The 15,773-nt window shown below is 37.4% G+C and overlaps 1 protein-coding gene across 3 annotated transcripts in view; it reads right to left on the bottom strand.

The window, feature by feature from the left end:
* Atp13a3 (ATPase 13A3) overlaps positions 1 to 15,773 on the bottom strand; it is a 75,092-nt gene that overhangs the window by 32,669 nt on the left and 26,650 nt on the right. For 2 of the 3 annotated variants that reach the window (XM_052158245.1, XM_052158247.1), the window contains exons 5-16: positions 15,061 to 15,231; positions 14,652 to 14,722; positions 12,892 to 12,972; positions 10,385 to 10,454; positions 9,022 to 9,156; positions 7,695 to 7,767; positions 5,810 to 5,941; positions 4,467 to 4,646; positions 4,200 to 4,357; positions 2,975 to 3,163; positions 1,330 to 1,391; positions 1,010 to 1,160 (exon numbers count right to left, since the gene is read on the bottom strand). In XM_052158245.1, the coding sequence (XP_052014205.1) occupies positions 1,010 to 1,160; positions 1,330 to 1,391; positions 2,975 to 3,163; positions 4,200 to 4,357; positions 4,467 to 4,646; positions 5,810 to 5,941; positions 7,695 to 7,767; positions 9,022 to 9,156; positions 10,385 to 10,454; positions 12,892 to 12,972; positions 14,652 to 14,722; positions 15,061 to 15,231 (1,473 nt within the window). The remainder of the gene's footprint in view (positions 1 to 1,009; positions 1,161 to 1,329; positions 1,392 to 2,974; positions 3,164 to 4,199; positions 4,358 to 4,466; positions 4,647 to 5,809; positions 5,942 to 7,694; positions 7,768 to 9,021; positions 9,157 to 10,384; positions 10,455 to 12,891; positions 12,973 to 14,651; positions 14,723 to 15,060; positions 15,232 to 15,773) is intronic. The other variant, XM_052158246.1, reaches the window with a different exon arrangement.

Raw genomic sequence — 15,773 nt, 5'->3', positions numbered from 1 at the left:
AGGACTTTGGAACTTTGAGATAGAAAAGGCACTAAGTGCTCAGAGCTCAGTGGGCTGTTCTGTAGAATGCTAGAAGATAATGCTGAGACCATTATGGATAATGGAGGTCTGACTTGTAAAGCAACCACTTATTAAAGTAGTTCTGAATTAAGAATTTGTGGTTCTGGTCAGCTGGTGCTAAAGAATTAGCTGTGATTAAAAAATATTACCAGAACTACTGAAGGGAAATCTTTGCTAGCACAATTGATAATGGTTGTGATTAAAAAAAAAAAAATTCAGGCAGCACATGCCTTTAACACCAACACTAGGAAGGCTGAAATAGGAGGATCTTTGTGAGTTTGAGGCCAGCCTGGTCTATAGAACAGGTTCCAGGACAGCCTGGCCTACACAGATAAGCCCCGCCCGCCGTAAGACCAGAATCACTGCGCAATCTGCTGGGTTTATTTCTCTGGATCAGCACAGTGTAGTTCAGAGTAGCTATGGCTGCATCTCATGCCAACATTCAAAACTAGTAATGTGCTTGAATCATTTAAGGGTGCTTGCTTTGAAGGCATGAATGGAATCGGAGAGGAGCTGGGATTTGGCTCTGTGTCAGAGCTAGAGCCTTGGGAAAAGAGCTGGAGAAGCCACTGGCCTAAGATACAGTCTAGCACCACAGAAACAGAGTGTAGGGTGCATTTGAGTACTCGGGAGGTAAAGGCAGGATAGCTTGGCTATGCAGCTGTGTTTATGGTGGGTCTAGGCTACACAAAACCTTGTATCAAAAACAAAAACAAAAACAAAAACAAAAAGACCAAAAGTTAACCATGGGGCTGAAGAGATGGCTCAGCAGAGATGCTCTTCCAAAGGACAAGGGGGGTTCAATTCCCAAGTACCACATGGCAGTTCACAACTGTCTGTAATTCCAATTTCAGATCAGACACCATCTCATACACAGATGCAGACAAAGCACCAATGCACATAAAAATTTAAAAAAATGAAAATAAGTTTTAAAAAAGGTTGAACTTACCCATCCAATGGCTTCAAACATTTTTAAATCAAGTGGGTCACCAGAAAGAACTCCTTCGATTTTTGTAAGTGAATGACAAGTAGCCATACAAGCAACAAACTGAGATTTTACCAACATCTCACTGCAAACATTGTCTTCTGGTAAAAGGAATCTAAACAAAGAACACACATTGGACTAGGATCACAAATCTCTAGATTCAAGCCAACGTTCTAACACACCCTACAAGTTGTGCTCTGACTAAAAGTGTATGCATGCGCGTGAATATTAAAATGTTAAAAATGAACTAGACCAATGATCTATAAAATCTAGCTGATATTTACCGGGTATTTTCCACTCGCTGAATTCCCCACAGATCTAAACCATCTTCAGTAAGAGTTCCAGTCTAAAAAAAAAAGTACACATGCACAAAGTAAGAACAATACCTCACAAAAATAAAATAAAACACCAAGATCCAAACCAGTAACTCCACACTGCCAGAAAATGGACTGTTGTTGAAACTGAGAACTGTGTACAACAAAGAGAAACTGTGTATAACAGTACTTGTACTAGGTTCCTCCAAATACAAGTAGACACCCACCTATATTGACTACAGTCATGTACAGACACAAAATGTACCAGCCAATCTACCAACCAACCAACCAACAGCAAGTCTCTATATACTGGTGAGAGAAATAATGATAGAACAGACTAGGGGACAAGGAGGCAAGAAAAAAATTTAAACCACAAGAGAGCTCCTAGTCAAACCCACATTAAAAAAAAAGATTTTCTTCAACAAATTGTGAGGATTCAATAAAATCACATATTATATATATAATACACACACACATATATATACTTTGAATAATTAAAAAAAAATCGCAGTAAATACATACCTATTCTATTATATCAGATTCACCTAAAAACACCAAAGACCATATAATTTTTATTTATCACCACTATATCTTTAATTTATTAAAAATTTTTGAAACTTTTTTTATGTGTATGGGTGTTTTGACTTCATATATATATGTTCATCCTGTGCATGCCTGGTGCCCATAGAGATCGTAAGAGGGCACCAGATCCCCTGGAACTGTACTCATAGAAAGTTATGAGGTGCTATATGGATAGATGATATGAATCAAACTCAGCTCCTCTGTAAGAGCAGTCAATGCTTGTAACTGAGTTGTCTCTCTAGCACACATGTATCTTAAATTTTATTGCTAACAGATATTAAACTTCTTTTCCTTTGAGGTAGACATCATATTGCCCAGAGGGCTTAGAACTTGCAAGCTCAAGCTGTCATTCTGTCTCAGTTTCCCAGATGCTAAAACTACAGCCGTAAGTTTCCCTGACTTGCTGTTAAGACATAACACTGAATACAAACACTGACTTGCAGACTGGACAAAATAAGCAACACTCCAGTGATTGACCACTAAGAATAAGTTGAGGAGGGAAGCTGGAGAGATGTAAGAACAAAAGGTTACTCTTCCATAGGACCTGGCATCTGTTCCCAGCCTATAATGTGGCTCAAACCCTCTGCAACTCCAGTTTTAAGGATCTGATACCCTCTTAACCTATGGGAACTGCACACACAACATGTATGCAAAACACTTGAGAGAAAGAGAGAGAGAAACAGACAGAAAGAGATAGAGACAGACAGATAAATGAAAGCTAAGAAGGGAGTCAGGAAAGGTGGTACAACATGCCTTTAAGCCCAGCATCCTGGAGAGCAGAGGAAGGCAGATTGCTGTCAGTTTGAGGCCAGCCTAGTCTATACAAATGGATTCTACGCTAGTAGCCAGTGCTATATAGTGAAAAGCCGTTTCAAGTGGGGAGAGAAGAGAAAAATATTTCAAAATCTAAATATGTAACTAAGTGAGAAATAGTAAAATGACAGAAATATTAAAAAATAAGGGCGAATTAATTCATAAAGAAAGCACAAACATAAATATTTAAAAGTAAGGCTGTAACAATTATGAAACCAACCTTGTCAAAGCAAACGAGATTCAGCTGTCCACAGATGTTTATCCTCTGGGGACTAATACAGAAAATACCAACTTTTTTCAGTCTTCTCTGAGCATACACAATCCCAGCAGTCATTGCAGCAGGGAGAGCAGGTGGCACAGTAATTGTAATGATATCAAGAGACTTAATAATTATTTCCTGAACTTCTTTCTACAACCGATATAAAAAGAAACATCAAACTCACAGTATTCAGCTTACTGATTTCATTAAAAAACTAAGTATACATACTCATCTATTATTGATACAGCTTTTCATCTGAAGATTATATAAAAACATATAAATGCTTGCCTAGAATGCTTGAGGCCCTAGATTCAAAGCCCAGTGTTGGAGAGGGGAGTGGACATTCTTAAAGAGATGTTTCAATGAGCTATCCAGTAGACTAAAACACTAGCAGATAGAGGAAAGCTAAAAGCTAAAGTACTTGTCTCATTTTAACAGCTTGCGGTCTTCACACATGACTACCTTCAAATCCAGGTACTGATTTGATACTGTCTTATCCTATAAGCACCAGGGCAGGTGTCTACAGAAGCTAGAAAAAAATTAATCAGATATATCTTTTACAAGTGCCTGCAATTAAGTATTTAAAAATAATTTTAGTAATTCCAGCACCCCAGAGGTAGAATTGAGAAAAGGGCAACATAGCTAAATAAACAAAACAGGTATTTATTGTATATATTATTTTACTTTATCCCACAAATAAGAAAAGGGATTTTGGCGCATGCTTCACAAAGCATAAAGGAAAGCAGCAGACATTCTGAAAAATTATTAAATCTTTAAAAAAGGGGGGGGGGGCTGGAGAGATGGCTCAGCGGTTAAGAGCACTGACTGGTCTTCCGACGGTCCTGAGTTCAAATCCCAGAAACCACATGGTGGCTCACAACCATTGGTAAGAGATCTGACACCCTCTTCTGGTGTGTCTGAAGACAGCTACAGTGTACTTACATATACAAAATACATAAATCTTTATGCTTTTGCAGGGCTTTATTGTTGAAACAGCGTCTTGAAATATATATATATATATATACACACATATATCCCAGGCTGGCTTAGAACATCCAATTTTCCTGCCTATGCCACTCATATTTTGCTTTCTAATATAATAGATAATAGTGTCAGTTTTCTTTAGAATATTAACTTCAACCACATGAGAAATAATTAAGGACCAAACCTATTAAAAGTTACATACCTCATTTAGGATGCTATTGATGATTGTGTAGATAAACCCTATTCCGGCCACCACCACAAGACACAGTAGAAACAAGTAGGCATCTCTATAGAGTTTAAAGTCAGTTGGCTTGGGATACAGTATAGAGCGAACAAGCTGTCCTTTGGAAGTACTAAATCCTTTCAAAAAATTAAAGACAATTATTTATCTTTTTATAAGAATTTACTCACCACCAGAACACCTTTATAAACATCTAATAGGTTTCAAATTTGAAAGAGACTTATCTACCTGTTCTAACTACTATGGCTTTCACAAGTTCTCCAGTGTAGAAACGGGTCTGAATAACAGTCGTCCCACAAAACAGAGTGTGTCGCTTATGTATTTCTGGACTGTACGGCTCCTCCCCCATCCCTTTCACATCCACTGAAGGATTTGGCAAATTAGTCTTTGTCACTGGAACACTTTCTCCTATAATGAAAAGTCAAATTTTAAAGGTTATCTTAGAAATCAATATCAAATACATATTGAAAAAAATGGTAAAATTTAGTAATTAACAGTATTGCATATAATAACTGCTCCACATATGGACAACACAGAGAACGAATCAGCTTTCTGTTCATCAACTGGTTCACTGAGAAAGCTGTTTACCACAGTAATTCCAGAGAGTGATTCATAATTTAGAAATGCCTGCCATTATTTGAAAATTGTTTTTATTGACCCTCAAATAATTCCACAGACTAAAAAATACATCCAACAGGATTTAAAAGTACTGTTACTTTCAGTATCTAAAGATATCATGATTATCTTTAGCTACCACTACACAGAAAGACACAATAGAGACACACACCACAGAAAATTTGGCCAAGGAAGAAAGAAATAAGTATGAGGTTAATTCTCTATAGCATTCACACTTCTTCAAAGACAAGAGAGTAGAAAATACATGTGTGACATTGTGTGCTTTAAGCCTCAAAATATACCATGCAGGAAATAATTTCTAGTCAGATTATGATAATGAAAAAAGACAGCACAATTTAAAAATCAGAAAGATCCACTTTTACACTGTGAATTTCCAGCTGAGTTAGCTTAAAGTCTACTTCTTCCCAATGAAGATATATATATATATAGCCGGGCGGTGGTGGTGCATGCCTTTAATCCCAGCACTTGGGAAGCAGAGGCAGGCAGGATTTCTGAGTTCAAGGCCAGCCTGGTCTAGAAAAGTTGAGTTCCAGGAGAGCCAAGGCTACACAGAGAAACCCTGTTTTAAAAAAACCAAAATAAATAAACAAATATATATATATATAAAATCAATCTTGATTTACTCCCATTTTTCACATAACTTATACAAAACCAAATACATTATAATCTCTGTAGACAAAGGCTTTCTCTCCTCTTCTCTTACTATAAACCACTTCCCCACGTCCAAGGAGTGACAAGAAGCAGGTCTAGGAATATGGTCAGTACCATTAGTACTGATTTAGGATTATAGTTTTCAGCCTAGAATATAGTCTATTCACACATACAAAAATCACTACCCATTGCATTTATGAGTAAATGATTGTGATTTTGAAAAAGTTTAAACTAATTTTACTACCATCATAAACAATGAGCATGACATTGCTGATCCCATTTACCTGTTAACATGCTTTCATTTACAATGCAAGTACCATTAATAAGCACTGCATCACAAGGCATGACTGTCCCATTTAATGGAATGATCATGACATCTCCCGGCACAAGGTCAGTAGAAAAGATCTCTTCTATTTCTGAATTTGAAAGAAAGTTAGAAATTGTTTTTTAATTTATAATAAAAGCACAGCAAATAAATAAATGACCTTTCCAAAAGTCTCTTGCTTTCAGTAAGATTACAGTAAGACTACAGGAGGGTGAATACCAAAACTGCATCATATGTCTCAACAAATACATTAACAAAGCATCTAGGCTAAAGAGATGGCTTAGCAGTTAAGAGCACTGGCTGTTTTCCCAGGAGCCTGGGTTCAATACCCAACACCCACATGAAGGTAACTGTAACTCTAGTTCCAAGGGATTTAACACCCTCTTCTGGCCTCCATAGGTACCAGGCATTGAGATATGTCAGCTAACGTGTCTCTTGACAATATGCTGACAAAATATCACAAGCCATACAGCATCAATTTTGATAGTCAGCCACTTGAAATAGGAACATAAGTCCACACAGGAAATTCTGGCGAACAAGCAAAATAAATTCAGATTTCTCCAATTCCACCAAAAGTGTGTGTGTGTGTGTGTGTGTGTATATATATATATATATGCACACCATATTTTCTTTCCAAAGGTATTCTTTCCTCATTCAAGTATTTCTCTCTCATCCCTTCTCTGGGATCAAGAGAGGTTTCAATGAGCTATCCAGTGGACTGAGACACTAGCAGCTAGAGGAGAGCTAAGAGCTGAAGTACTTGTCTCATGTTAACAGCTTGCGTTCTTCACGCGACTACCTTCAAATCCAGGTACTGATCTGATACTGTCTCATCCTACAAGCACTAGGGCAGTTGTATAAATTTGATCCCAGAGTTTATACAACAGGATCAGAAGTTCAAGGTCATCCTTAGTTACATAACAAGGTCTAGGCCAGCCTGTGCTGCTGGAATACAGGAGTATAGCAGGAATATAGAAACAACACACACTCCTTCCTCCCTCCCTCCCTCCCTCCCTCCCTCCCTCCCTCCCTCCCTCCCTCCCTCCCTCCCTCCCTCCCTCCCTCCCCTGAAACAAAGTAATCAAATAATCCTACCAAAATATGTAAGATGGCAGCAAGTGTGGGAGATTCTAGTGAGAAGGAAGTGACTGGGAAGGAAGTAATCACTTGGAAACAGTCAACAAAATGGAGCCTGAAGGCATGGTTCATACCTAGAATCCCAGCTACTTGGGAAGCCAGAGTTGCCAAATTTAGCAATCTTCTCCAGGAAGGCAGAGGGTTGGGGGTGGGGGTGGGGGTGGGGGTGGGGGGGCAAGAAGGAGTCATCAGGGGGAAGGGAGAAGAATGCTGACAATATGTGAAAATAAAGACTGACCTGTGCGTCCTGAAGAAGTGGAAGCAGCCTGCCTCCAGGGAACACACTACTCTGGCTGACCTTTACTACCTCAGTGTGTATGCTCCAAGCATTCTCATTGCTGCAATGACTGCCTCCCCCTTCCTATGCCCCAGGGACAGCACCAACATCCACCTATCTGCTGCACAGATCTCAAGACTCCTCTTTTTTGCACTTCCACACTTTGCGGATTCTACAACCTATTTTTGATCCAGGTCATGCCTTCAGTATTACTCCCTGATAAACTAGGACCCATGTGGTAGAAAGATAAGTGAGTGTCATAGGTGGTCCTCTGATCTCCATACATATGCCTTAAGCACGCATACAATGAAATAAATAAATGCAATTTAAAAAAGAAGATGCACATGTACACACGGTCTTGCTTTACATGTGAGCATTTAATGGGATGTTTTGTTCATTTAGTCTTTCAGCCCTCATTAGAAGTACTTACCTTCATTTACTCTACAGACTGAAACTCTCACGGTACTATGAGTTGCCACCATGTCATGTAACATAACATATTGCTGAAAGAAAAAAGAAATCAAAAATTAATGAATACAAACCCACTTCTCAAAAAAAAAAAAAGAAAAAAGAAAAAAGTAAAAAGAAGAAAAGCTTAATGACTGTGACCATTGTTTATTGCTCTGCCTATATCAAAGGTGAAAAGTCATAGGATGTGGAGATAACCTAGTGGTTGAGACACTTACTACTTGTGGTTTGAATGATAATGGCCCCATAGGCCAATAGGAAGCAGCAGGTGTGGTCTTGTGGAAGGAAGTGCATCACTGGGCTGTGAATTTTGAGGTTTTCAAACTTTCAAGCCAGGCACAGTCATTCTCTTCCAATTCTCAGCTACCCCTCTAGCACTGTGTCTGCCTGCATGCCACCAAGCGTCCAGCCTTGACAATGGACTAAACTTCTGAACTGAGAGCCAGCCCTAATTAAATCTTTTCCTTTGTAAGAGTCCCTGTGGTCATGGTGTCTCTTCACAGTCAAGTTCAGATCTGAGCACTCGTGAACAGCAAACAGGCACTGCAGCCTTCTTGCAATTCCAGTGCAAGAGGCAGGAGTGAGACTGACTCCTAGACCAAACTGGCTAGCTCAATCAGGACATAGCACTGAGTTCAACTGGGATCCTGCCTCAATGAATATAAGGTAGAGAACAATCCAAGAAAAACTCGGGAGCAAACTGGGGCCTCTGGGCACAACTGGACTCTTACATGTGAACACATCCATGCACATTCCCAAAATGGAGAATCAAAATAAAAAGCACTTTAAATGAGGCAGCCTTGAGAACAGTGGAGCCATCCTTTCTGAATAATCATGTGGTAATTTTCCTCTAAAAACATCTGTCCCAGAGTACAGCTTAGTGAGCATATACAGTCTTAGGTTCAAACTCTAGTACCACAAAAAAAACAAAAGACATTTGATTCCATTAAAAAAAGAAGAAAAGAAAAAGCCGAGGCTAAAGACATAACTCAATGGTTACTGCCTAGTCTTCCAGGCACACATGTAGTACACTGATGTAAATGCAGGCAAAACACTAGTTTTTTTTAAATATATTTATGTCAAAAGATCAAGCGAAAAGCAGGATTAGTTAAAGGCCACCTTTAGCTACCTTGTCTCAACAAACAAATAAAAAGAAGGAAGTATGTATGTGTACTTAGGCAAACCTAACAATACGTATACTTTATACCAAGTACTATTCATTCTACAAACCTTGCAAATTATTAAAAATGCAAATATATTTCTGAAATATGTAATACATTGTGACTTACCTTTCTAATGGAATACAGTGAACTTATAATGGACACTATGGACATAATCACAATGGCTAGAGCATAGTAATAGTATTCATCAATGCTCCACAGGATAACACTGAACAGCTGGAAAATGTAAAATGGGTTGAGAACCTAATAAGAAAGAAGAAAAAGAAAGCCCCATCAGCAGTGGAGGAGGCTATGCAAACACAGGTTCCCTACCACACACTGGACGGGTCAGCACCCAGGCTCTTACACGATGCGCACTATTGAACATAAAAGCTTAATCCAGTAAGCTTAAACTATTTACAATAATTCAGAGTCATACCAAAACCCCAAACAAGTTCAACTAGAAAAAGCTAACCTGTATGAATTTCAGTGTTCTGTACTCTACTTTGTTAAAAGCAAATTTATTTGTAACAAATTCTATACTCCAGGCTAAAACATAAAACTTTTAAACAACAAATGCTTAAAGAACACAAAAGAAAACTTCATTTACATTTCAAAAGTTTACTGGCATACAAAGAAAAAATATGTGATAATGGGCTGCTTTCCCCTCTCAAGGAGACATCTTGGGATTTAATCTTGAATAAAAGACTAGAAAGCCCTGGTAATGAGGTTCATAAGTTGGTATTTTTATCTTTCTTTATTACTTCCCAATGTCTTTTGACTGTTGCTTTTGTGCTTTTCAAAGCATTTCATGTTTAAAGAACCATTTACTTCAAACCCAAATGAAATATTAAGAAATGATTCCAACTTTAGCCATACAAGTAGCAGGTAGAAATGTTTTCTTTAAAAACAAAAAACAAAACAACAACAACATAAAAAACTCCAAGGACGGCTGCTTAGTAGGATCCTCTCAAGCTCTGAGGCTTCCCAAATGTCTTAATCATACATAAAGCTATGCTTACAGGCAGCATCAGATGGCTACTCTAAGAAAGTGGTGGGAAATCATTATTTCTAGTACAGCATCCACCCAATGCTACTTTTTATCTACAGCCAAAACCTGAACAAAGACCGGCAAGTCTTTCTGCCAGGCAGTTACTCACCAGCGTCCCATACAGTCCTCATCTCTTACACCCACAGCCGAGGCAGTTATAAATACAAATGTCTTGTCAAGTCTCTAGTACTACACTGTGAGGTCAAAGGAGTGAGGGAGCAAGCAGTCACAAACGCTCAGACAGGACGCAGTGTATGAGAGCCCAAAAGGAAACCTATGTAATAAAAATGGACACCTTTCCTACCAGACAAGAATTTTTCGATTTTTACTGTCCAAGTAAAATATGAAGCAAAGAAGCAGACAACTAAGAACAGCTTCTTAAACATGACTCTTTCCACATTGATGGATCTACTATTTGTTCCATTAAATACAAAGTCTTACCTCTTTAATTAGAAGCTTAAAAACAGAAGGCACTTTCACAGCAATTTCATTTACTCCATAAAGCAACTTTCTATGACAGAAAAATGAAGTAATTGTATTAATAATTTAGAAGAAGAGTTAATGTTAGATATGGTTAAAGCCAATCATTCTTAGGTTCATGTTTTCAAAATCTCATATTCTATGACTGTAAAAGTCTCTACTTTTAAAAATAAAAAAGCTGCTAGGACATGGTGGCTCCCACGTTTACTCTCAGCATTCAGGAGGGAGAGGCAGCTGGATCTGAGTTTGGGGCCAACTGTGTCTACAGACTGAGTTCCAGGACAGCCAGGGATACACAGAGAATCTGTCTCAAAAACCAAAATAAATAAATAAGTAAAATCAAATAAAATAGCTAGCTATGCTATTTAAATAAAAAACATCAATAGTGGTAATCAAACTTTTAGTGGTTTATTTCCTTTAGTCTTCCATTTCATATGTAACAAGTTTCTTTTTTTAAAAGATTTGTTTGATGTATGTGAGTACATGGTTGCAGTTGTCTTCACACACACCAGAAGAGGGCATCGGATGGTTGTGAGCCACCATGAGGTTGCTGGGATTTGAACTCAGGTCCTCTGGAAGAGCACTCAGTGCTCCTAACCACTGAGCCATCTCTCCAGTCCCCAACAAGTATTTCTTACTAATCAATAATAACCACATGAGCAAAAGGCTCACTTCGTTCCTTATGTGAAGGCCAAATCCACCTGTCTCGACTTTCCAAATGCTGGGACTATAGGTGTTAAGTCATCACAACTAAGGTTCTCTTCTTGAATAGAGGGAAATTTTTTGATTTCATTTTTATTTCATGTACATGGATGTTTTCCTTAAATGTGTCTATGCATCTCAAGCATGTAATACCCAATGAGGCCGTGGGAAAGCATTGAATCCTCTGGAACTGGATTTGCAGGCAGTTGTGAGCTGCCATGTGGGTGTTGGGAACCAAATCCAGGTCTTCTGGAAGAGCAGTACTCTTAACCACTGAGACATCTTGTATAGCCCCAAACAGAACAAATTTTATTAAGATTTATCTAACTTTTGAAAAAACAAACAAATACTAAATACATTTGAAGAATCTTACCCTACTTCTTTCTAGCAAGAATATTTTACTAAGGAAGTTTATTTCAAAATATTGCATTTTAAATCTTTTAGAAAACACCTTCTTGACGTTGCTCAGAGGCTGGAGTGCTGCTCCGCTGTCAGAGTGGCTGTCAACCACACACAACACCCTAGCTTCAGTCCCAACCAACTCTATAAACAAACAAGTACAATGTGGCTGGTGCTTTCCTGGAAGCCCAGCACTTGGGGAGCAAATTCAAGATCAAAAGTTGAAAGACGGCTAGAGAGATGGCTCAGCGGTTAAGAAAACTGACTACTCTTCCAAAGGTCCTGAGTTCAAATTCCAGCAACCACATGGTGGTTCACCACCATCTGTAATGAGATCCTATGCCCTCTTCTGGTGTGTCTGAAGACAGCTATAGTGTACTTAGATATAATAATAAATAAATCTTTAAAAAAAAAAGTTGAAAGGCACCCACCCTTGGCTGCACAGTGAGTGTGCTCAGGTTTAACTACCCGAGGCCTCATAAAAGAGGGAGGGGTGCACAAAGGGCAGTGTAAAGGATTTGCCTAGCCCTCAAAAGGCTCAGCTCCTTCTAAGGTACTAAGACTGAATGAATTTTTTGTTTAAACACTGAAAAAGATGTTACAACAGTTTAAAAAAAACTTCTAATTCAATTTAAAAAAAAATTTTTTTTGGATTTGTTTTTTTTGAGACAGGGTTTCTCTGTATAGCCTTGGCTGTCCTGGAACTCACTCTGTAGACCAGGCTGGCCTTGAACTCAGAAACCCGCCTGCCTCTGCCTCCCAAGTTCTGGGATTAAAGGTGGATACCACCACCACCTGGCCAACATTTATCTTTAAATGTGCAATACACTGGCAATATGTTTGTTTTTGGAGACTGGGTTTCTCTGCATAGCCCTTGCTTTTCTGGAACTCACTTTGTAGACCAGGCTTTCAAATTCACAGAGATCCACCTGCCTATGATTCTTGAGTGCTGGGACACTAGCATATCTTTATATTAAAACAAAACAAAACAAAAAACAGGACTCCCAGTTTACAGTTTCATGTGGGAAATGCCAGTGGATGCTTATAATTCCCACACGAGAAAATCTAAGGTGTTACTAATTTACAGCTCACACCACTATGTGCGACTGACAAGGACACGCTACCCAATACACAAAACATCCCAACTTCACAGATAGAAATAGGTGAGGAAATTTGGATCTTAGAATTGATTAAATAGTAAAACAAGAGGATTGTTAGTTTTAACATTTTTTTTTCTTAAACTGAGGGAGTTTTGCATAACTAAGAGAATGTGGTATTTAAGTACCTACACACTGTGGAGAGAACTGCCTGTGTGCACTGTGGATTTAGGAATGCAGAGAAGACCTACTTCAGATGGATGACGTTACCTGTAGGCATGCATCCCCTTTGTCAGTCCTGCACTATGCTTTTCATAAATTGATGCACAAGATACACCTTCATCCAGTCCCCTAAATAAATCCAAAGTTTTTACTTTAAACAAAGTTTAAAATATCCAAATTTATTAATGCCTCATTTTGCTATACGCTTGATTTTAAAACTGTAACTTCCTTACAAACTTCTTAAAATTATTAACAACAAAATACAAAAGTCCTGGGAATTTTAAAATCGCAAATTCTTAATATAAAAACAATCAATAGTTTAAATCTCAAACACAACTAAATTATCCACTACATTTGTCAGGCTCTAAATAATACTATATAAACATGCATAGCAGCATTATCCTTTAACAGCTTCCAAAGCTTATGAGCCAACAATCAAATAAACTTAAGATAAAGTATGACTAATGAGACTTTCAAACTAAAGATTTACTATTTTCTATTCATTTTCTTCCACAAGTTGCAACAATAAGTCCTTTCATGACTGTTACATTTCAAAGTACAGAATTTACGATCATAAATGTCTAAGTCCTAGAACAATTCTAACTAGGATTCAACTAGCATATCTGCTTCCCCCCCCAATATAATTATGTGTATTTTAATAGATAACAGCCAAACAACTCTAAAGCAAAGAGAATTAAACACATTAATTCTATTTATTCTTTACATTTTACATATAGGAAAGCTAAGTTCTACAATTTGTTGACATCATTATGGTAGATTTAAATTTTACAAGTTTCAGTGGGTGACAGAGACCAAACAACAAGTATGCTAGACATTCTTTCCACCAGAGCTGATGACTTCTCCAGAATGTAGCACAAAGAGGGACTAGCAACAAAGTGTTTAACAAGCCTGCAAGACACTGGAATTTTTCCCTTAAAGCATTGGTACTTCAACTTCTGAAGCAGAAATGAGAAAATCACTGAATAATTCGAAAACATTCTTTAGTATTCTAGGTAAGCATTCCAGGTATTAAATGTTCTTGACTGTTGCTTTTACTGTTAAGAATTACAAACTTCTTCAGCATTCTAGAGCAAGGATATTTAATGAGGGTTTCAAATAGTAAATAACAGCAAAACAAAATCCTTAGGAGGCTAAGATGGGAAATTGGATACAAACTGAGCAAAATAGCAAGACCTCATCTTTTAAAGTCTAAACCATAGTAAGTTTTTATTTAACTTTGATCTCTACACACATAAATAAAACAAATAAGGACTCATACTCCAATTTGTCCTACCCAAAGATAACATTTGCCAGGGTCATTTCTCATCTAAGTATGTGTTACATGATTCTTGGAGTACAACTAGATGGGACTATCAACATAGGAAGAAATAATTCAGATACTCTAGAGAAAAGCATAGAGGTTGGGGACTGGGAGTCACCACCTGAATCCCAGATGCTCAACACAGTGCATATCAAAACCAGAGTAAAACTAAACAATAAAAAAAAACAACTTGAAAACCTAAGCATCAAGGTATATTCAAATTCTTTATGCACCTCAACCTCTGACTGCTGGGATCACAGGCATACACCATAGTATGTAGTTTTCTTTTAAACATTATGTAAAATTCTCCAAGGTACAAGCTGCAGGTGAGACTAACTTTAAAATGGTGAATGGAACTTCAAACAACATGAGACTTGTCAATAAGTGAATAAACCAATGATTCTGTGTTAACATTAGAATATAGCCACTTTTACTAAAACATTTACAAATATTCATAACATATTCCAAACAAACTAAACTTACTTACTTTAAGAAATCAAAATTGTGAATAGCATCATTCCAGAAATATCTTATGCTATGGTGGGTAAAATAACGCATCTGTAGAACACAATAATATTACATCAAAAGGCTTATCATACATCAAATAAAACAAACTTTCTATTAAACCTAAAGTTTTTGGAGGAGGAAGGGGTGGGAAGAGAAGGGGGAGGGGAAACTGCAGTTAGAATGTAATATATAAGAGAAAAGAATAAAAAATAAAAAATAAAATACAAAAAACAAAGAATCTTAAGTTTTATTTAGTGACAGGTATTTTATAAAGCATGTAATTTTATTTCAAGCAGTAACTGCAAATATAAAATTATACTGTATCTTTGCTAATGTAGAGTGTAAATTACGGTTTTTCACAGCTTTGACACTCCAACACAGTACAGTACCTGTTGTGACTGACTCTGTGAGTATTTATTCATCTCGCATCTATTTTCTTCAGTCAGACGAACAGCATGGCCATTAGAAACCTTATTAACTAAAGATTTTGCATTCAAATTTGGTTGATTCTCCACAGGAAGAAAGTGAATTTTTGCACAAAACCATATCCTAAATTCATCCTTAGAAGAAAGGGAGACAGGTCAGTTAATTATACATATTAAATAACTGCCTATGTTTTTAAGTAAATGCTATTATTTACAAATTTAGTCATCTCTTGCTAATAAAGTACTATTTCATAGTCATCTAGCATGAAAAATTTCTCATCAACTTTGACAGACTTTACCAATACAAACTATCAATACATTCTATAAAAGTTCACAGTTCCTGAATCACATATATACTGAAAATTAAAGTATGCTTCCAACCAGGGTTCTAAACAAACTGCTTAAGATATAACATCACACTCAACAACTGGCCAAGTTACTCAAGTGTATGGGCTGTAATCCTAAAGGGCCAGGACCTTAAAAGACCACTGAATATCTACTACTGTGGGTCATGAGGCTATAAGAGGATAGACAGCCTCATCAACTTTTAAGACTCTTTAGCTTAATCGCTGGAACTGAATTCATATCAAAGCCATACCTAAAAATATTAAACATTCCTACCGTGTCCTGGCAATAAAGTCCCTATTACTTATTCTAAACAGTTTATTTTACTCCTT

Source organism: Apodemus sylvaticus, chromosome 15 (genome assembly GCF_947179515.1).
Source record: "Apodemus sylvaticus chromosome 15, mApoSyl1.1, whole genome shotgun sequence".
NCBI classification, from domain to species: domain Eukaryota; kingdom Metazoa; phylum Chordata; class Mammalia; order Rodentia; family Muridae; genus Apodemus; species Apodemus sylvaticus.
The sequence above is the reverse complement of the archived record's forward strand: the minus strand, read 5'-3'. Positions and strand labels throughout refer to the sequence as shown.